The following is a 21,935-nucleotide window of genomic DNA, read 5'->3' on the forward strand; positions in this document are numbered from 1 at the left end:
GAGGGTAGGAAGGCTCTGCAGGAGGATCTGGAGAGGCTGGATCGATGGGCTGAAGCCAACTGTATGAAGTTCAACAAGGCCAAGTGCCGGGTCCTGCACCTGGGGTCCAAAAACCCCAAACAGAGCTACAGGCTGAGAGATGTGTGGTTAGAAAGCTGCCTGGCAGAGAAGGACCTGGGAGTAGTGGTTGACAGTCGGCTGAATATGAGCCAGCAGTGTGCTCAGGTGGCCAAGAAGGCCAGCAGCATCCTGGCTTGCATAAGAAACAGTGTGGCCAGCAGGTCCAGGGAAGTGATTGTCCCCCTGTACTCGGCTCTGGTGAGGCCGCACCTCGAGTACTGCATTCAGTTTTGGGCCCCTCGCTACAAGAAGGACATGGAGGTGCTCGAGAGAGTCCAGAGAAGGGCTACGAAGCTGGTGAAGGGTCTGGAGAACAAGTCTTACGAGGAGCGGCTGAGGGAGCTGGGACAGTTTAGCCTGGAGAAGAGGAGGCTCAGGGGCGACCTTATTGCACTCTACAGGTACCTGAAAGGAGGCTGTAGCGAGGTGGCGGTTGGTCTATTCTCCCACGTGCCTGGTGACAGGACAAGGGGGAATGGGCTAAAATTGCACCAGGGGAAGTTTAGGTTGGATATTAGGAAGAACTTCTTTACTGAACGGGTTGTTAGTCACTGGAATAGGCTGCCCAGGGAAGTGGTTGAGTCACCATCCCTGGAGGTCTTTAAAAGACGTTTAGATGTAGAGCTTAGGGATATGGTTTAGTGGAGGACTTGTTAGTGTTAGGTCAGAGGTTGGACTCAGTGATCTTGGAGGTCTCTTCCAACCTAGACTATTCTGTGATTCTGTGAAGTTTCAGGCAGATAATTTTTTCCTTATTTCAATTATCTTGTTGATCTGAGAGCAGGACAGTCCCTTACGTACAAAATAGCAGGGTAGCAGAGTGAAGTGAGTGACAATGCAACAAAGCCCAGATGGAAGCCACTGAACGACAGGCCATCAAGGGAATGTACAACTTCATATGCCACCCTGGAAATACCTTCGCTACCTCCTAAACACTCTAATCTGTTTATCAACAGATAAGGTCAGAAATGCAACATCCTCTCCAAGAAACAAGAAATCCAGAGTGAGGAACAGTTCTTCCTAGTCTTCCTCAGCAACTTGCAGAACAAACAGGCCTACATTCACATTCACAGAAGTATGTGAAATGCATTTAAATCAAGGCAGTGAATGCCTTCTCATTGGCATGCATTCAGTACAGTGGAAGTAACAATTCAGTTGTTTGCTGGTCCACAAACAATACTGTTTTCTTCCTCTACATGCACCAAACGAAAGATTGGAGAGCTTGAGACAGTTAACACAGGGATAAACAGAAGACTTGGCTCTTCCCTTTAGTCTTCACTTGAGAAATCAAATTACGATTCAACAACTAGGCACCACGTTTTATTTACATTTCTGCTCGTGTTCAAGAGAACTGAAAAAATGCCCAAGTTAGAATAAGCCAGTGTCTTGCACTCCAGACAAAATGTTGAAATTATGACTTCAATATAGTACTTCCAAACATACTCCATGCAATTTTACAGCATTATCTAGGCAAACCAAATGAAATAAACTAAAATTTCTGTTCTCTGGCCTACCTGCACAGCAGCCTTCCAAACATCAGCCCACCTTCATAAGCAGTAAGTTAAACATACACACTTGCCACAATGAAGCACCATTTTGTCAAGAAAGACACTTCTCAAAGGCTACTGAATCACTAACCTTCAAACAAATTGCTTCTGCTACATTGCAGGATATACAGGACACTCACAAAACAGAAAATGACAGCTAAACCGGCATATCGATTCAGAAATAGAAGTCAAAAAGTTCTCTTAATAGTTGCTAGGGTTTTGTTTTCCCTAACAATTTCAGAGCACAATGCCAAAAGACTGAATTCTTTGTAAGTGTGGTAAACAATAGTTTTAAGAGAGACTAACAGCTACATAATCATTCTACACACTCTTAATTGTATCTGGCATTATTGCTTAAAGCTCCCACACAGAACATCAGCTGACTGCCTGAACAGTACTTTGTTCTTAGTACCTTTGTTAAGGACAAATTTAATTATACAGGGGAGAGCTCCACAACCACCCTCACTTTATAAACCTCGACCATTACAGAACCACAAAAATCCCATGATTTTGCCTAGGGAATACAGTTATTCCTTAACAGGCTATGGCTAGCACCCTTGATCTGCAGGTTACCACAATCCATGTTTACATCACAGAGAACCGGGCTGCTTCATGGGAAACAAATGCTAGGGAACATTCTTAGAAAATAAATTAGCAACAAAGAGCTTACTTACCCTGACTTTCCTTGCAGCTTACTAATGACAAATAAAAACACAAACACCAGAAAAACACCTGAATATTTTCAACCGTCCAGCACAGCCTTACTTTTGCTGCTCTGCTCCCTCTGACTCTCTGTTTCAGCTCCACACAGTCAAAGAACTAAGTGGTGAATGTAGATTTCAAGATGCTTTAGAAGAGGTCTCCTCGAGGATTCCTACTGCTGATGTCTTAGCAAATTCAGATAACAGATTCACTTTAACTGAAGTAGCTAAACTTTGTGAGAGAAGCTTTTCGCCTTAATTTAAGTGCTTAAACTTTGTAAGAGGAGGGATTTGAATATTACTTAGAAGTAGCAATGTAATCTGCAACCTCAAAGCCCTCTTCGTTCATCCTAAAACTTGCTTCAAGCCCAACGGCAGCTCGTCAAGTTTCTCTGAAAACAAGTCATACAGAGGAAGCCACCGCCGCCAGGACATACGTCCAGTTTTAAGGAAGACAGAGACGTGGATCCCGCAGTGCTTCACTGGCCTACTTCCAGGAGTTTGTGTAACGAGGCACCGTGCCCGGCTGCGATCCACGCCTTCACCTTCACCCCACACACAGCCCTGCCCCAGCAGCGAGCCCACTCCTGCCCGCCCGCACCGCAGGGGGAAGACGAAGAGGAGGATGAGGAACGAGAGGACCCTATGATGGCGCCGTTACTCACCGTCCCCCACCGCCATCATAGCGCGGCTCCCCGCCGCCACAGCCGCCGCCCCGCTTCAAAATAGCAGCCCTGCGCGGCGGGCACGGCCCGGCACGGCCTGGCCCCGACTCTTACAGCGCTCCGCCCCGGGCCCGCCTCGCCCCCTCAAGGAGCCGCCCCCGCTGGCCCCGGGGGCTGAGGGAAGCGGCCTCCGGGCAATGGCTGTCCGCGGCCTGTTACTGCCTCGGCCCAGCATCGCGCCTGGGGCGCGACGCCATTGCTGGGGTTAAATAATAATAAAGTGTTTCCTCGCGATTTGTTGCCTTTTATCCAAGGGAGAGTTTCAAGTTTGGCAGGGGTTGTCGGTGGGAGTGGCAGGGAGATGGCAGCGGTTGTAAACCGTTCGCCTGCAGCAGTGTGGGTGCTCAGTTGGTGAAGGTCCTAAAAACATGCACAAGCGCCTTAAAAAACGGTGTGTGCATCAGCCTGCGCACGTCCTCGACTTTCAAAGAGAAACTGAAAGTACTGCTTTGCTGCTCCGCAAATTTTCATATTTCAAGATATAAGTTACCACGGGTAACAGCTGAAATTTAAAATTTCAGCCAGAATGTGGTGTCACTGTCTCCATAGAAACTCTGTTTCCTGTTTCCACAAAGAAACCAAAGGGAAATTAAAAAAAAAAAAAAAAAAAAAAAAAAGGACAAAACATACACACTAGTCCTATGGATTTTTCTTGCCTTTTTTTTTTAGTAGAACATAATAACTTGACTGTATCTTTATCACCTGTAACATAGCTCCCCCATAACTGTGATGCTAAAATCACTGTATCCTATCACATTTATGAAGCTAACACTATGACACATACCATTTAAATAGGAAAATCGCATGGGCTGAATAGAGACATACAATTTATATTCAGCTCGGATCATTCTGTCTACTGAATGGAGCAAAGTGTAGAGCTCAGTGTTACTATTTTCCCCACTTTTAATTCTACGTCTAAAAATTTACACTACTACCCAATACTGGAATCTGTTTAAATTCTCTTAGTGAAAACAGTATTTACAAACCCCAGCCAGCAGAAACAAGTGCTTTTGCAGCTTTGAGATTGGCTGCTGGGTCTGTTTCCATAGAAATGAAAATTCATTTGCTGAGAAATGGGGAGATGGTGGAGATGCTTTAAAGAACCTTCCTGGTTTGCAGAGGTATGAACACTTCTGTTGGAGCAGAAGGGCATTACAAGCACTACACACAAGGCTTGGCATGACAAACACATCTACATATGATTCTCGTGATACACTGCATTATTATGAATGTAGACAAAACTCAATGTTTTCCATAGCGGCTAACTCATTCACATAATTCGCGGTAAAGAAACTGTCGGCTTTCACTAGCCACAGCTGACTGCAAGGGAAGATGCTGGAATCAAGAAAGGGGAGAGGGAATCAAAGGTCAGCCAGAGACAAGTTATTTGTACAGCAGTATTTAAGCTTGTAATAACTCATCAAGCAACGGCACTAAGACTCTTGCCCAGTCCCCTCATTAGGCACAGTGCCTTCCATGCTTCTCACCTGTTGGCTTTTGAAGCTCCATCAAATCAAAGCTTCATCAAATGAAAGACAAAGCCAAGATAAAGCACTAATAATAGAAGAATATCTTTTCAGTAACATTTTAAAAATAACAGTATAGATGGATTCAACAGATAAACGCAGTTCAATGAAAAACACTGAAACAAATGTACTAGAGGGATTCTGTCTCTGGGACCGAAACAGCTGGACTCATAGTAACATTTGCACAGAATTTGCCACCTACAAGACAAATTATTTATACCACTGTAGATAAGCACTGACACCTGCATTGTACAGATGAGATAAAATGGCTTAAAGAAAAAGAAACTTTGTCTACTCTCATAAGATACAGACCAAAAGCTCTTAAGTGCTATGTAAACTAGTCCAGCAAAAACAATGTTGTATTTATATTTTCATATACATTTAAATTATTTCAACACATTTTTATTCCCTCCTCTTAACTTTCTCAGTTTTCCTGAAAACTGCCAACAGAAAACACACATATAAAATGTATCTTTGAACAGCTCAAACCTATGCAGTAGCATTAACTTTAAATGCAAAAAACAATAGTTTACCATTCCAAAAGGAATAAATCTACAATCTAACAGAACAGTTATGTAAAACATTTTCCTTCAAAATTAACACGTATTTTCTTCTGTTTTTCTATCAATCCTTACAAATCTACTCTTTTATTCTTCAGGTGTTCACGAGTAACAATGTTTTACTTCAAACCAGAATGCAACATAAAACTCTATTACTTCAAGGAAAAGGTTTGAAAACACATTTCTTCAAATCTACAATCTCTTCCATTTTCACACAAACAACAGAAAGGTAAGAACACTCAAAATGAAAAAGTACATTTCTGTACATTAAGAAATCACATGCATTCCTCAAAATCATAGAATCATAGAAAAAAAATCTACTCTTGCACAGTTACTTCCTTAGATCTAGCAGAGCCCCTTTTCAGTCAGAATAGCTGGTTTCAACAAAAATGAGTGTCTGAAAACACTCCCCTATAAATCAAAACCCACTGATTACTTACAGAAGAAAGATAAGGAAGCTTTCAAATCCAATAGTATTAAAGCTACTGCTACACCACCTCCCTTGTGATACTATGCAAGCTTTTTTCTTAAAGTATACTTTTAAGTAGGAAAGAATGACGGTTTTGCTCTTTCATGAAGGGAAAGAATGACATGACTCCAGGCTGGTGTGTAGCTGAAGCACTTTATTGTCTAACCCATCTACTTATATAGGCTTAGCGTATCTACATGCTTTTATCACACAACTTGGCAAAGTTTGCTCGTTAGCCGTTATTATTGTTTACAAGGTGATCGCACAGCAGCCCTATCTCCTTTTTGTGTACTGATGAGCAACAGGCCAGACTGCACCTGTTGTTTTTGACCTTCTTGTCTCCCAGTTATACCTCCTTTATCTTCAGGCTACGTGACTTTTGCCTCATTCTGCATTTTCCTTTTCTCACTTCATCTCTGTGTCTAACATACTCCACATACTTTCTGACCGATTTCCCACACTTTCATACTATAAAATGCTAACTCAGAAATGCAGTAGGAAGCAACAATGATTCTTTGCACAACAGGTTTTTTTTCATGAAATGCACCAAAAAAGAGCTTAAACTCAGTACATTAGAGGGGAATTTTAAGAGGAAGTCATAACTTAAACATTAAAGTGTCTTTGAATGGTGCTATCACCTATCTTCAGTTGAGAATTTTATGTATTACAATCATTATTCAACACTTGAAACTGAGAAAATCACATAATACATTCATCACTTGATTACCATTTTCTTTTAGAAATGCTGTAAGATAGGAAAAAGGCTCATCTGATTTTTTTTCTCTGTGCATGAATACTCTGCAGCATTCCTGTGTCCTCTACTGAGTGGATGCATAATTTGTTAACGATACTCTGCTGGTTTCTGTGCAGTTTCAAAATCTTTTCCAACTGTATTCTGACAGTCCCAAAAACACTTTTGCTAATCTAAGTTTGTTTCACTATGTAAATGTCTGATTGTCTTAGTAGTCTTACATATGTTTCTAGTCATCTATTTCACATCGTTAATGCTAGTATTTAAATATTTATATTGTGTTAATATAAAGCAGATTATAAACATATGTTCTTTCATACTCACCACTGATGCTACTTAAAATCATACTTCCAGAGTTTCTTATTTCATCAAATTTTGTAAAGATTGTTTGCAACCTGTAAATAAGAACAAATTATATGTATGTGCGCGTGTATATTTACATCTCTGAAATCTCCCAGGTTACTGGTAAAAACAGAACTTAGTTTATTATATATAACACAGTAACACAGAATATAAAAGGGATTATCAATATGTAGAAACAATTTCCAAAGGACTCTTCATCTTAAGTTAGTTGAGCATCTTCTCGCAAATGCACATAAAGCTAAGCCAAGTCAGTGAATAAAACTGAGCATCATTATTAACATTATTGAATATAATGAAAATTCTGAAGTACAGGTTCAGTAGTATTACACAGTGACTTCAGAATGGCAGTGGTATTACCCTATTTATACACAACACTGTAAGGAAACAATTTGAACTATAGAATGCTTAAATGAACAAAATAGAGATTACTATTTAATTTTTTCTGTGACCATTATAAATTTTACCAAGATCTCAGCTTTGTTATGAAGATATTTTTGAAGTGGCTCGTGCCTCCACTGAAAAAAAGAGGAAATACTTTTTTCTAAACTTAAGGTACACTAAACACTTTAGTTATGTTCAACACTTACCACTGATTTAAACACTCAATAAAAAACACACTGCAAGTGCTTAGCTGAATGTAAATAGAAAAAAATAAAAATACAAAATACAAAATAAAAAATATCCACATTTTCAGTCTGGTCCCACATTGTAGAAGATGCTATTCAAGCAAGAAAGCTGGCCAAACCTGAACAGCTATTTCTCATCACTTCTGCAGAAAATGCAGTAAAAGTAGTGTCTCACAGACAAAAATTTGACCAACAGACTTGCAGTGGATTTGTACTAACATAGTAAGTTGTTCAGCTGCAAACAATTGAGAATACTTCCTTACATTTCTCCAAAGACTTTTCTGCATCTTAGGATACTCAGCATACGGTAACATCTAACACGCATGTGAATTTTTAGATACAAAAATAGCAGGATTGAATCCTGACCTTAAGCACATAGTTATCAACTATAAACCGCATGATGGTCTGCAGCTCTCTAAGTGGATATAGCTCAGCTACATTACAAGGACTAGAAGCTATATTACCTGATTCAAAATTTGCTAAAAGAACGAATATTGAATGGCTCTGTTTAGAGCTCACAATCCAAACTATTTTAAGACAAATTGGGAAAACCAGAAAAGAACAGCGCTTGGGTATAAAAATTCTCATAGCACAGAAAGGAGCAAAGTCAAAGAATCATAGAACCACAGTATCGTTTGGGTTGGACGACAGCCTTAAGATCACCAAGTCCAACCATCAACCAACACTGCATACCCCTTTCATTCACCTGAAACAAAGGATATAATAAAATCATGAAATGCAGCCAGAAAACAATATGAAAAGCCTCAGCATTTCCCCACACTTTCAAATGCTTCAGTTCTCTCAACATGTTAGTTTTACTTTCGAAATATTTGAAAGCAATTTGCTGGAGAGCAGACTTTGTCATGTATTCAACAGGCCCACAACCAGAACATCACATTAGCTGAGAACTGCACAGGAAGGCCTACCTTATTTCAAAGGTCTAAACAAACAAACAAACAAACAAAATTTAATTGTGTAATTGAATAATCCGTAACACAAACCAGCAGTTACTCTACCATTTCAGCTTATCTCAAAACTGTCTATAATTATGTAGTAGCTTGCATAATCTTCTCCTAATGTACATGCCAAACTTCTCTTTGGAACCTCTCCCTTTTGTGCCACAGTTGCATTTACAACCATTGCAGCCACAGCAAATCATCTGAAATAGCAGCAATTCATAAATGTCAGACTACACTGCCTTAATATTAAACCTTAGTCTTTTCATTAAAAGGTCGATTTGTAAAGCAAATGCAATTTATACTGTAATGTATTTTTTGCATTTAGACTTCAAAAAGTAAAACTACAGCTATTGCATTAAATGTTTTCTGGGTACCAGTATTCACTAATCACATATCGAAACCCATTAACGTGCAACATGCTTCCAAATGTATGAAGTGAAAAGTTTAACACTCGGATCAGCCAATACACAGTAATGTATTATGCCATCTTACTTTCTTAAAAGGAAATCAATGCAATTGCTACATATGTGCAAAATTAAGTATTTTTACCGTTTACCAGGGACTGCAAGTTCCCCTCAACACTACTGGATTCCATACTGCATTACCAGTCTGCCCAGTTAGTAAGGATTAACACTATGTGTGAAATGCTGAAACTGTTATCTTGAGAGAAACTGAACATCAACACTATAGAGATTAAGAGATTTCCATTAAAATTTCTCCTGTTTTTTCTATATCCTGTTACATTAATGGCATGCTGTGTACGTGTATACACACACACACCCTCCCCCCCAATTTGGAGGATTTAAAAGAAAAAGTATGTCCTGCTCTTTTGAACTTAGTTATCAAAAAATACTTTAATGAGCATTTTAAATTCTGACTGACTTTAGATAGACACATTCTCTATAGTGTAGACACAGTATGAACGGGCATACATTTCCCTTTACTGCCTCCTTTGAAAAAAAAAAAAAAGATCTCGCAGACGCATGTCTACATCCGGACATACAGATGGACCCTATCTACACTATGAACTAGACAGACAAGTAGAAGGTGCATACCACACAAAATATAGCATTCATAAATGCATCCTGTAAAGTACATAACATATCAAAATATCGAGTTGTGGCCTTAGACACAAGAGCTCTCTAAACAAATAAACTTGTTTTTATACATTTATGTTTCTCAAGTAATGGTGGGAAAAGCTGTCAGATGACTTCCTGAAAACTCTTAAAAGGCTTTTAACACTCAGACCTAGCAACTGCTGCTCTCTTCCAGATCCACATGTACTATTTCTGTTCAAGGAAGATCAGCTACACATGTTCCATACTGTAAGAAATTCCATTTGGCTCAAACAGAACAAAAACTGTTCAATATTCTTGGCTCTTAGAACAAGAAATACAATATGCACTTTCAGTATTCACAAATATATTAACACTAATATTTACAGGCTCCATACCAAAGACTGTCAATCCTCTTTGGCAGCAACTTTAACTAAAGGTGAAACACAACACCCAAATTTCCAGCCACTGATATGATACTGATTTTTTGACCAATGTGCTTCGGGCCAAAATTACAATATTGTTCTGAGATTTACAAGTTGAAAAACAATACATGGAAAGAAGAACTCACTGGTTTCAGTCACAAACAGAAATTCACAAATTAATTTCTATGAGAGAATAAGAACGCACTGAAGAAAAATAGAAATAGTAGCAAGTAGAGTTGAAATACAAAAGTGCAACTCCATCTTCTTTTATTGACCATCTAGATCCCTATACAGGTCCAATTATCCTTCTCTAGAAAATCCAATATTTTCCAGAAAGGCACACCTACCAGGTGCAAATTATAAAGCCTTTTTAACCTAGTATTATTAAACTACTAACTACATTTGGCTTTATATAGACACAACATGCTTACACTGTGTGCATATTTAAGGAAGTTGACTGATTTCTGTAAACAACGCTTGATGACTTTCCTTCCTTTCAGCAAACATGAGCTCTCATTTTCAGAGCTTTAGGGCAGAATGCACTCAAGCAGCAACACACAGATTTGTCAGTTGTTACGTAAACTGCACAAGCCTACATTCTATTAAATCACGTGTACCAAATACTGAAGTAATGGTGCTAATATTTACATTTACACACCATTTTAATGCACTGTCACAGTGAAAGAGCTGCAGTGTGGTTCTTTAAGGCTGACCTGAACAACTGAAAGCAGCTGTGTCTGAACTACAGATTATCTGTAATACTTAAAATCCTTAAAACCTACCCAGACACACAAATATGAACATATGAAAATTCCCCTCAGAACAACAGTAAGATGATACCCTAAACCAAGTTACTTCACATACCATAGCTCCTGCATACCCACACAAAAAGTTTAATGCATTTAAGTGAAGGGAGAACTTCTGACAGACAATGGGGAAGAAACCTCTTAAATTGGGTCTGCCTGTAAAGGAGCAACTGTCTGAGACAGAGCTAATCCGTCTTTCCTGAGCTTTGTCAAGTACCTTGTTACTGCATTAAGAAGAAGGAAGAGACTAAAGGACTTCTGCTTTCTGACAGTGCTAGGCATGGAGACTTGTAGCTTTGTGCAACAACTCAAGTATATCTTCCCCCTTCCTCCCAGCCTGAAGAATACTTTAAAGGACACAGCACTGAGCCTCTCAGCTCACGTATTATTTTACACTGGCCTTGATGTCAGGTGTGAAACTGCTGAGATTCAGTGACAAGAATCAGTTTGACATGCACCAAGTACAGCCTTGCTTGTTTATGTAAATGAAAATGGTAGAACTGTGCTTGCTTTCAGAGCACGGGGAATTTTGTACTAAAATGATTCAGGCAGTAGGAATAAAAAGTTGACCACTACTGCAAGTAAATTAGAAGCTGTTGATTACCCTGAGGAGACAAATCTCCTATGCCGTTTAATCCTATTTGATCCCAAGATTTACTTACTTTGCATCGCATGGAAATGTGAACAGGATGAGTGGTGAACCTAAATGTATGATCAGACCCAACACTCTTAGGACAGACAAAAGCTTGTGTTATCTGCATTCTTCTGCTCTGATATATTATGACTTTCTCTGATGTAATTATCTGCTGTAGAATTGAATTTTTGAAATTGTACTAATCAAGCTTAAACTTCTGTGGTAACAACATAGTCATTTCACACTACAGAACTGTGACAATCATTAAATAGAAGGGAATGAGTATGTATGACTTCTCATTCCTAGAGGCAGGGAAATCATTTGATCAAAGAGGCTGAACTCTGCCTGGCATGTAAATAGTAAATTTAACACCATTCTCCTATTACAGTATTTCAGTACCCTATAAATTATCATTAAAATCTAAGGCTAATAATTTTTAGAGGGGTCTCACAAGTCACAGAATCCATTCTGATATTGTCTAGCCCCATGTAATAGACACATTCAGCTTTCTCAAAATCAAGAAACATGCTGAAGACTTAAGAGTAAAATTTTATGTGAGTTTGTAATAGGCTAACATTTTTTAAGAAGTGTAAATAATTTTAACACAGAATTTTAAAGATTTTATTGTATAAACAGTCCTTCCCACCAAGTACAATTTCAAGCTCTACCTAGTTTTCTTGAAGAAACAAATCCCAAGTACAATTTCAAGCTCTACCTAGTTTTCTTGAAGAAACAAATCCTACAACAGCAGCAAGAAGACAATGGCTACTTTTATTTCACATAAACTAAGCTACAAACAACATGGACCAGCCTTTAAAAAATTGCTCTTCAGAAAGAAAAACTACTGATGAAATAAGCATTTTCAAATTTTTATTTCACCTTTTGCAAGAAATATCCAGTGTCCTGTGACAGCATGCTTATGAGACTAGCTTATACTCCTTTTGAATACTTCTTTCTCAGCAAATCCCAGAAATTTTAGTTTCAGAATTGGAAAGTAGGTACGCTGAAAAGCAGCTCTCTCTTATCTAACTGTGGTCCATAAGCAAACCTCTGTTGTGGAAAGGGTTGTTCTGATGTAATTAGCAAGAAGCAGAAGAGGATATTTCTTTATTATAACTATCTTCAAGACAGTAATAGCTTGTTGCATATTTGCCATACTTTCATCTCACTTTGACGTATGTAGGCACACTTCTCTCTCACGCAAGCACAAAGCATGAAAATTGATTTTAGTTATTCAGTTGTGACTCTATACATTGAGGCTAAACACCAACTCTAGAATAAGGAACAAGATGCGTACACTGAAGTATTTTCCAATTATTTTCCCAGTGTTCACTGTAACTCCCCACAACATACAGTATATATTCGCATAATTTTGAAACACTTTTCTACTATTCACCAACTCTCAGCTTCTCTTAAAACCAGGGTATTTTAACTGGTGAATATTAGACTGCATTGAGCTATAAACGTATGCCTCTTCCAAGCAGGAAAGAGTATCAAAAGAAAGTCAGAAACATTAGTAACATCACTAAGTTTTTAGTAAGTTTTAAGTTCTGATAAAAAACAGTAACAGAATGGCTCAGGATAATAAAACGAAAACAACTAACTCACCTTCCAGGGGGAATTCCTCTCTTAGTTAGATCTATTTGTACTTTCTCTCCCACATGTCTATAAATCTCTACAATGGCTTGTATGGCAGCATCTCTCACCTGCAAATGCCAAAATTAAATGATTCATTTCTGGATTACAGAAACCTAAACAGCATTTTGCTGACAGCTCACTAATCTTCCAGTCGGCCTGCACACCAACTCATCTCATAGAACGGTTGAAACAGTGAGAATGGACAGGAAATACAACTGCTATTTCACGATGGTATTTGTTCCAAGTTAGAGTATCTCCAGATGGTAAATGAAAAATCCTAGAAAAAACAGCTCTAGAGGGAATTTCTGGGAATGACGTGAAATAAGAATAATATTTATCAAAAATGTGCTTTATTTAGGACCCTATCACACTAGGCAACACTTCCAAAAGTTAGTCCCTGCACTCAGTCTTGACACTTCATCTTGCCTTCATCTCTTTCTACAAGCAGTGAGGCCATTCTGGAAAACTAGGTGTCTGACTGCCCACAAGAGTGGGCCAAAGTGACCAGCATTTCCTATACTTCCTTCATAAGCAATTACCATAAGCAATTATGTGGTATCACATAAGTACAAGAATAGGAGTAAGATGAGATAGGTTAAGGGTTAAGAACAGTTAAAGCAAAGAGACAGCTTGCCTTTTACAAAAATATAAAGCATAGTCATCACAACAAAAACTGCCAAAAATGCATGTTAGTAAATGCCATTATTCTCTATAAAGAATTTCTGGAATTATTTTGATATTGTTCTTTGTAACAGTCTGCAGTAAAACCACAACCACTCTATCAAGATATGAACTACATCTTCACTAATGATTAACAAACAAGACAAATTCTTAAGCAATTTTCTCCAGAATAGAGCAATGCTATGGTACATAGAGGAGACAAAGACTTGGCTGCATTGAGAAAATAAGCATAAAGACCTCTTCTGTTGATTTGCTCATCTCCTACCAGTTCTGCCTTCTTCCTTTACGTATTCTTTCTCAGGCACAACTTTAAAAAAATCAAGAGATTATTTCCATTCAAAAGTTTTCTGAAGCTCAACATATGTCACCATTACGACTATATCTTGATTTTCACTTCAGATGTTTTTGCTTATTTAAGCAATTTTTTAACTACAGTCCTATAGAAAAAAAATGATCTGTTATATACAAGCAAGCATAACAGCTTTTCTTAAATGCTTACATTTATTTTGCATTCAATTCTCTCAAACTGTAGTTGCTGAAGCACCAGGAAGTAACAGAATGCTTACCTGGCTATTCGAGTCACTAAACGCTGCACACAGATGCGGTACTAACTTGCTGAGGCTTAATGATTGTGCACCATAACTGAAAAAAAAAAAATGAAAAATTATTTTTCTGGCAGAAAATCAGAAAATGAACTTTTAGCTTATAATTGATAAAATACAAACATATTAATCAAGCTTCATCTCTCTCTTAATAGTCCTTTGTCTATTTTTAAATCTGACACAAATATTACACCTTTAGTCTTTCTTTATGAAAGCTTGCAGGTAAAGTTTTAGAAACAGAAAGCTTACATGTTTAAGGTTGCAATAAGACACAAGCACACTCCTTCTCGGGATCGGTAATTCTTGTGTTTAAAACCAACAGCAAGGCGTTCCCAAATGTACTATAAAACAGAAATAATTGTCTTTCATTACTAGGAGCACCATATGATGTAATTCTACCCATTTTCTATAATTACATTAATAACAGTTACAAAAAAAAAAAACATAAGACAGGTCCACTGGAAAAGTAAAGGCACTTTGCAGATAAAATTAAGTTATAACATGTATAGCATGAAACACGGTACAGATTATTCTTATGCCAAAACAATTTCTAAAAGTGTTCATCACAAATCTAGCTACGTATTTTTATTGCACAAGAAATGGCTTTAAAAACGCAGAATTGGTACAGTTAATAAACACAAAACAAATGTTAACATTTTCAAACTACCGACTCAAGCCGAAGTTGTTATATTCTTTTGGCGTCATATTGTTTCCCTGCCAAAATTTCCTCTCATCCATTTTAGCTCATGCTTATCCATACTCCGGCTGTCTAATTCTCTCCTATTTTTAATTTACTTCTTAATTTTTCAGTTATTTCTTGCCAATTCATTCTAGTTTCTTCACTTCCATTTCCACTATGATTTCATTTCTCCTTTTGTGCTGGTATTGCTTCCTGTAGTGTGATTCTCTGGCTTGCTAAACCCTCGTTTACCTTCTTGCACCTTTGTTTTCCATTGCCTTCCTTTACCCTTTCACTGCACAGTTTATCCTTTTACCTTTCCATTTCCATGTCGTTCTCTAGCTGAATTGAGTGTGAAGAGCATAAACGTGAAACTTACGAGACTTGGGATTCTCAGTGGTGTTTCAGAGCAGATGCACAGACTCAAACTGCAACTCCCCCAGCTGCACCGCTGCCATTACAGCCTCCGTCAGCTCTCGAGCAGAGCATCCAAGGGGCGCGTTGCTTAGCAATGGCTGCACACTGGCAATGGCACAGTTCGCAGCAGCACAGGCACCACCCTCCTTCCTACCCCAGGAGTGCTGCAATTGCGATGTATAGTGACTACATAAAATCTTTCAGACACAAACGATTGCAAACGATGGCTTGCCGAAAGAAAAACAAATGCACACAAACAGCTACTGACCAACAAAGCAGGCAGCATTAGGAGCAGGGAACACTGCATCCTCTTTATTAAAGAGGGACCACACTTCACAGTAGATGTAAGATTTTCCAGCTAGAGCCTACTTGATCACTTTGACCCATCTGTGGTTTCTTGTTCGTCTTATACTACGTTACATTCAGAGAAAACAAGCCTCAGATAAGTAGAATATAGCTTGCTGAAATTACACAGCTTAACCATAAAGAACAGGATCTTACGGAAGAAAACATCCCTCCACTTAAGCCACTGTCCAGGACAAATGGGAAAAAAGGAAATCTCCATGGGAGGTGTACAAAAACACAGCCAGAGAGGCAACTGAAGAGTATGGAAATAAACAAAGCAGGCTGAAAAGACATTTAGTCTTTCACTGAATTAAGCCTTTAACTTTAAGAACTGAATTAATCTAAACAGAGAAATTCAAATGACTTCTCAGAAATTTCAGCTCTCATGTCTCGCTAGCAACAGTTGGTGCCAACCTTCTTTTATCCTATTCATGCACTTATACCAACTCTATTCATATTTTGAAGGGTTCCTGCCCATGAACAGCTATGTCTAGCTCTTAAAAAAAAAAAAAAAAAAAAAAAAAAAAAAAAACTGAACAACACAACAAGAAAAACCCAAACACATTTAAAACAAGAAAAAGGAACTGACAACAGGACAAATTAAGTACTATTCAAAAACACACTAGAACAGACCAGAGGAGATGATCAGGAAGAAACTTACAATTCTTATCCCCAAAAAAAGATTCCACCCAGCTCTTCCAAAGGGATGCAGCAAAGGAAGCCTAAAACTCTGTATTTCAGTGTTGGAGGCACAGGAAAGACTTCTCTGTTTTGGTCCCTGCTGTGAGGATGACAGAGGCTTTTTATCCAATTTTTTCATGATACATAAGCTGTCTTGAGACAGACACCTGAAGCTGGGTTTCCCCCACCCTAGGGGAGTTACCAGAAAAGCAATGCCTTCTGTTATTTATGCATGCTATTCCTTAGACCCCATGAATCTTGTATTCTTTCCAACACTGCAGGAAAGCTTCACAGGCAATGGAAGCTTTCTTCCATCATAGGATCACTGAATCACAGAATATTCTGAGTTGAAAGGGACCCTCCTTAAGGATCACAGACTCAAGCTCCTGACTCCACGCAGGACCCTATCAAACCCTATGTCTGAGAGTGCTATCCAAACACTTCTTGAACTCCAACAGGCTCAGTGCTGTGACCACTGCTCTGGGGAGCCTGTCCCAGTGCCCAACCACCCTCTGGGTGAAAAACCTTTTCCTAAGACCCAGCCTGACCCTCCACTGTCCCAGCTCCATGCCTTTCCCTCGAGTCCTGTCACTGTCCCCAGAGAGCAGAGCTCAGCGCCTGCCCCTCCGCTCCCCTTGTGAAGGAACTGCAGGCTGCCATGAGGCCTCCCCTCAGCCTCTTCTTCTTGAGGGTGAAATACAGCCTCACAACAAAGGCTCTATTCAGAAACTGAAAAATGGACCAGTAATCCAGAGCTCATTCACAAGGAGGACCTATCAGACAATCCCACAGAATCACCACTCTTTATCAGTGATTGTTTTAAGAAAGGAGTCTCCAAGATGCTATGCATTTATCCTAAAGCTGTTACTTACAGTAACAGAGGTAGGTGTACTTTCAGGTCTATAAGCAAGGTACTTCAGAGCATCTTGGTACATGAACTTGTCACTTGTGAGTGACTTGCACTTAGGCATGAAATAAATGCCATGTCTCTTGTCAATGAATACGATCAAAATTGCAACTCATCAACAGATAAAGGTTAGGCTTTACGGATGGTGCTCTGATGCCTAAATCCCACTCAGATCTGTAAGTTTCTATAGTTGTTTAACATGCAACCTGTATTTATTATTAGGCGAACAAAGCAACCACAAACAATTTTCTAACTGCAAATGAAGTTTGCAAAATCATATTCCTTGTGCTCAAACATTCAAATTTGTATATATGAATAAACAAAGCCAGGAACTAGCAAGAAATTAAATTCTTTTTGGTGTCCCCCCCCCAAAAAAAAACCACCACCAACAACAAAAGCAGACACTCTCTATTAACTTCTGCATTTAAACTCAGAAATAGATTTTTTAAGAAATTAAGAACTCAAAGAACACTTCCTACTGACAACCAGGCTCCCCAGAGTTCCACATCATATCAGTCCTCAAACAATGAAGTCCTGTTAAACAATCTTGTAAGTAGATATATCTATATTTAGCACTTGGAAGCCACCCAGTGCTAAGACTGTGAAAAGGTTTGCTTAATTTGAACTTCAACATAAGAAACAAGGCAGAGGGCAATTTATCCCCATCTCAGTTTGTCAAAGGATCACACATGTGTTTTTCATACATTTAGAAAGCCTGATTTTCTATGTTAAAATGCACCATCTCAACTGTTGGACTACTAAGTGTCAGGCACAAAGTAAATTTTAAAATAAATTCTGAGCAAAATAAACTTACTTACTCCCATTATGTAAACACAGATCCAGTAGGTTGTTTCAAGCATCTTTTAATTAACAAAGTCCTGCCACATGACATGAAAACATCTACTCAAAATTTAGTTATGATATGCAAAACCTGCAGAATTGTGCTGTGCCAGGTTTTTATCTTCAGCTGAACAATGCATCAGTGTTGATCCATTAAGAATACCTTTAACATTTACACCATTAACAGTCACCATAACATTGTGACATATTCAAAGTCAAGCTCATGCATAAGTAGAAAGCTCAATGGAGGCCTATATCTGAATCTCTATAAAATGAAAGCATACCATGGGTGTAGCTGCCTCATCCATCAATTTCAGTATGAGATTCTGTGCTTGCTCTCGAACTTGGTCTTTGGCATCTCCCAAGCGATCTATCAAAGGCAGGAGAACTACAGGAGAGGGAAAAAAAAAAAAAATGAAACCCTTACCCAGTAAAGATTTTGTAATACTGAAGGACAGTTCTTTAAACACGTTTAAAATATACCTTATTAAAAAATAAAAGCTGACTGTAAGATGGTCAAAACATTTTCAACTCTGAAATGTATTTCCAAATATGTTACAAAATGAACAACAAATGCATTGAACTGAAATTAAAGAACAAGGCATTTTCCAACAGGCTAAAAAAAAATAAAGCTTTCAGTCTTTAAAACTGTATAAATGATTTCCATTTAATCTTCAAAAACTATGCCAGCAGCTTCTGAATGTCTGGCTTTTCTGAAAAATAATGCTAAGACCTGGGGAGTGGTGGGGAGAGGTAAAGAATAGAATAGTACAAAGAACTACTTTCAAATCATTGGGATTTTGCTATTTAATTACAAAAATTTAAAATGTTTTAAATCTTCCTGCCCACACAGTGTATCTTGTGGAAACTCGTCCTTCCTTCAGTAAAAGTTACTATTTCAAAACAAGTGTCTTCAAATACTATTTAACTAAAATTATTCAAGAGTTGACGACTTCACATCCTAGAGATTAGAACTCACTAAAAAGGAAAGGACTTGCCAAATCTTTGATTTGCTTATCCACAGAGAAGAGTTTTTAATTGCAGCTGATAAACAAATTAACGCTATATGGTCTTTAGGTAAGCTATCTGAATGAATGCTGAGATCAGCATTGTGCAAGACATCTTGCTATACTGGTTCCCAGTTCTCTGTATGGTGCCTACATGCACACTTTGAGATTCTTCCCCACAGTGCTTTCAGTACAACTTCTTGAAAACAAGCAGCAATGACACTGAGCACAGTGCTTTTTGACAGGGATTAAAAGTAACAGGAAACTAGTGGAGATGTCATCTCCCACTCAGCTCCCATGAGACAGTGCTTTTACAGTCACTGTCAGTACCTGAAACACCACTTGGAAAAATCAGTGTCACAGGCTAACAGTAACATTTACCTCTTAATAGCTCAGCCTTCTGTATGAGCTTTTGTTTCTGATCTGATTCACAGATTTCTACAAGCTGAAAGTATCAGAAAGGTAATTCTAGCTGGAACTCTTACTCAACGCAGATCACAACACCCAGCCGTAGTTCTCGTAGTTCTTCGTAGAGGTTGGACTCGATGATCTTGAGGTCTCTTCCAACCTAGAAATTCTGTGATTCTGTGATTCTCCAAATTAGTATTCTAGTCAAGCAGGGGCCAAGTTTGTAATCACCATGCCATTTACTTCATACTTTTAAAACTAGCCTAATATTCCTAACATATTCCACCACCAGCTAAAACAGTTACAGCTAAAATCACGTTTTGCTACTTTTGTTGTTACATTTCTGAACACCTGAGAGTTGACAGTTATTTTTTGTTTGGTCCCTCTCTCAGCTGCTGACTGCTGTTCAGCTCACAGAAGAAATAACTCTATCACCCTGCATTTTGAAAGGGAAATCTGAAAGAATTGTAATAGAACTTGATTATTATAATGATAATGATAACTAAGCAGTAGTGGTGCCAGCAAAAGAAAGGGAAAAGAATAAGTAAATCAGGAGGTCTCCTCAGTCCTCTGCTTCTACATAAATCCCCCAGCTGTTTCTGTAGCGTGATTACTGCTGGACAAATACATGGCTGAACTCTGAATTTTTCCTCCTACTATATCTGAACACTTTCTAATTGTTACAATCTAAACACTTAATTCAACTGGCTCTGGATATTCCACTGACATCTTTAGCTATCACTATCAAGCTTTTGCAGTTTTAATCTTTTTTTTTCTTCCATTTCTGCTCTAAATAAATTATTATAGATGTCTTCATGGTACACTGTGGAAAGAAAGGGTGTGTGTCCCCCTATTTTGTGAACACAGAAGAAACATCCAGAACCTCAGAAGTCAATTTTGGGAGTACACAGCTGACCCCTCCTAAACTTCCAGTCACAAAACAAAAATAAACCTTGAGAAGCTGTTCCAAGGGAGGGCAGCACAGTGAGTGCCTGTCCTGCTGAACACCACTCTTTTGTGACTCATTAACAGGCTGAGTCAGTTCATGGAGCTGTAGATACCAGGGCTTTGCTATAGGCAAGCACAGAGAACAGCTACTAGAAGATGCTGAACAGAGATGAGGTCACTGTGTTGCACGAAGCTATGACACAGCTGTGGATTACTAAACACGCCAGCCTTTGTCACTCTGGGAGCTCTGACACAGGGACTACCTGTTGCTGCAGCTGCTCGAGGGCCTGCCTGTCTGCAGTCTTGACTTGTTTTCCCCCTAAATTGCAAGTTGCTTTAAGACCACATATATGACATGATGTATTCTGGTTGCATAAGACAAAAAAATACAGCTGTTGAGTGCTGGCAACCACTACCAGTTTGGTAGTTCATCTTTTCTGTCAGAGTAAGCTCCAGTAGGAAATGATTTTAAGTTGGTTGCCTACTAATAAAATTTCAAAGTGCTCAGCTAGAAGGGGATTGCCACCAAACATATTTCAACTTGAACTCCTAATGTCTTCATCACTTGTTTTCCAAATGTCATAAATGTTTATAGCAAGAGCTACTTTGATTATTGCTTTTTCTGCATTGGTGATGAAAAATAGCCAGTGTTAGCTAGCCTTTCTACAGGGAAGTGGGAAACACATCTCCCTACCCAAAAATTCCTGGACTTTTTTAAAGATGCTTGGGTCCTTTTTATCATCCTGCTTTGCTGATGCCCCTCTCTTTTCCCCTACTCTAAGCATCCTTGCCTAGCTTGCATTCAGTGCCTCCTGGCCTCTTGCTCCACTCTAGTCCTGTCCAACCCAAAACCACATACCACAAGAAATTTTGAGTTCTTAGAAGAAGAAGCCCTTAGAAGAAGTCCTAAGCCCAAAGCAACCATTACAGCTTAGCTTCAGCAACTACAGTACAACACACTCTACATCAGGACAAGCCAACACTACTACTAGAAAGCAGCAGCTTTGCCTACTCACCACCTCAGCCACTGTTTCCCTCTCCCAGCTCAGCCCAGCCCTTGTACCAGTATTTGTCTGTTTACAAGCAGACCTGAGGACATACTGGGGCATGCTATCAACAAGACTCCCACGTCTCCATCAAAGGCAGGAGCTAAGAGATATGTTGGAACTGAGTCCACAGGAACAAGCTACGAGATTTTTTGGCACCTTAGGAAGTATATACTGGGCATTTGCACACTAAGAGTTCATTAAAAGATTTTCAACTTGGCCACCTTTAGGCAGGTTTCTATCCTTACCAGGAAAAGCTTAAGCCAAAGTTGTAGTGCAAGGGCACCCTGCACCAGAATTGGAGTTCCTTCTCTAGAAGATTAGAGCGCTATTACTTCCCAAAGAACAGGTGACCTGAAAACATATCACTAAGAACTTTTGTATCACTTTTATCCCCCAGCTTTATTCCAAATACAACTGATCGACCATCATGTCTGGTACTTCTCCTTTATGTTTTATATGCTTTCTC

General features: G+C 38.9%; 1 protein-coding gene across 46 annotated transcripts in view; it reads right to left on the minus strand.

The window, feature by feature from the left end:
• Positions 1–21,935, minus strand: part of CLASP2 (cytoplasmic linker associated protein 2) — a 141,423-nt gene that overhangs the window by 102,038 nt on the left and 17,450 nt on the right. For 28 of the 46 annotated variants that reach the window (XM_035316143.1, XM_035316144.1, XM_035316161.1 and 25 more), the window contains 6 exons: positions 18,342–18,445; positions 16,291–16,410; positions 14,438–14,529; positions 14,153–14,228; positions 12,876–12,973; positions 6,724–6,794 (listed from right to left, as the gene is read on the minus strand). In XM_035316143.1, coding sequence (XP_035172034.1) covers positions 6,724–6,794; positions 12,876–12,973; positions 14,153–14,228; positions 14,438–14,529; positions 16,291–16,410; positions 18,342–18,445 — 561 coding nt within the window. Of the gene's footprint in view, positions 1–3,033; positions 3,192–6,723; positions 6,795–12,875; positions 12,974–14,152; positions 14,229–14,437; positions 14,530–16,290; positions 16,411–18,341; positions 18,446–21,935 lie in introns of those variants that run through there. The other 18 variants (XM_035316195.1, XM_035316179.1, XM_035316164.1 and 15 more) reach the window with 2 other exon arrangements.

This window comes from Oxyura jamaicensis, chromosome 2 (assembly GCF_011077185.1).
Source record: "Oxyura jamaicensis isolate SHBP4307 breed ruddy duck chromosome 2, BPBGC_Ojam_1.0, whole genome shotgun sequence".
Lineage (NCBI taxonomy): Eukaryota > Metazoa > Chordata > Aves > Anseriformes > Anatidae > Oxyura > Oxyura jamaicensis.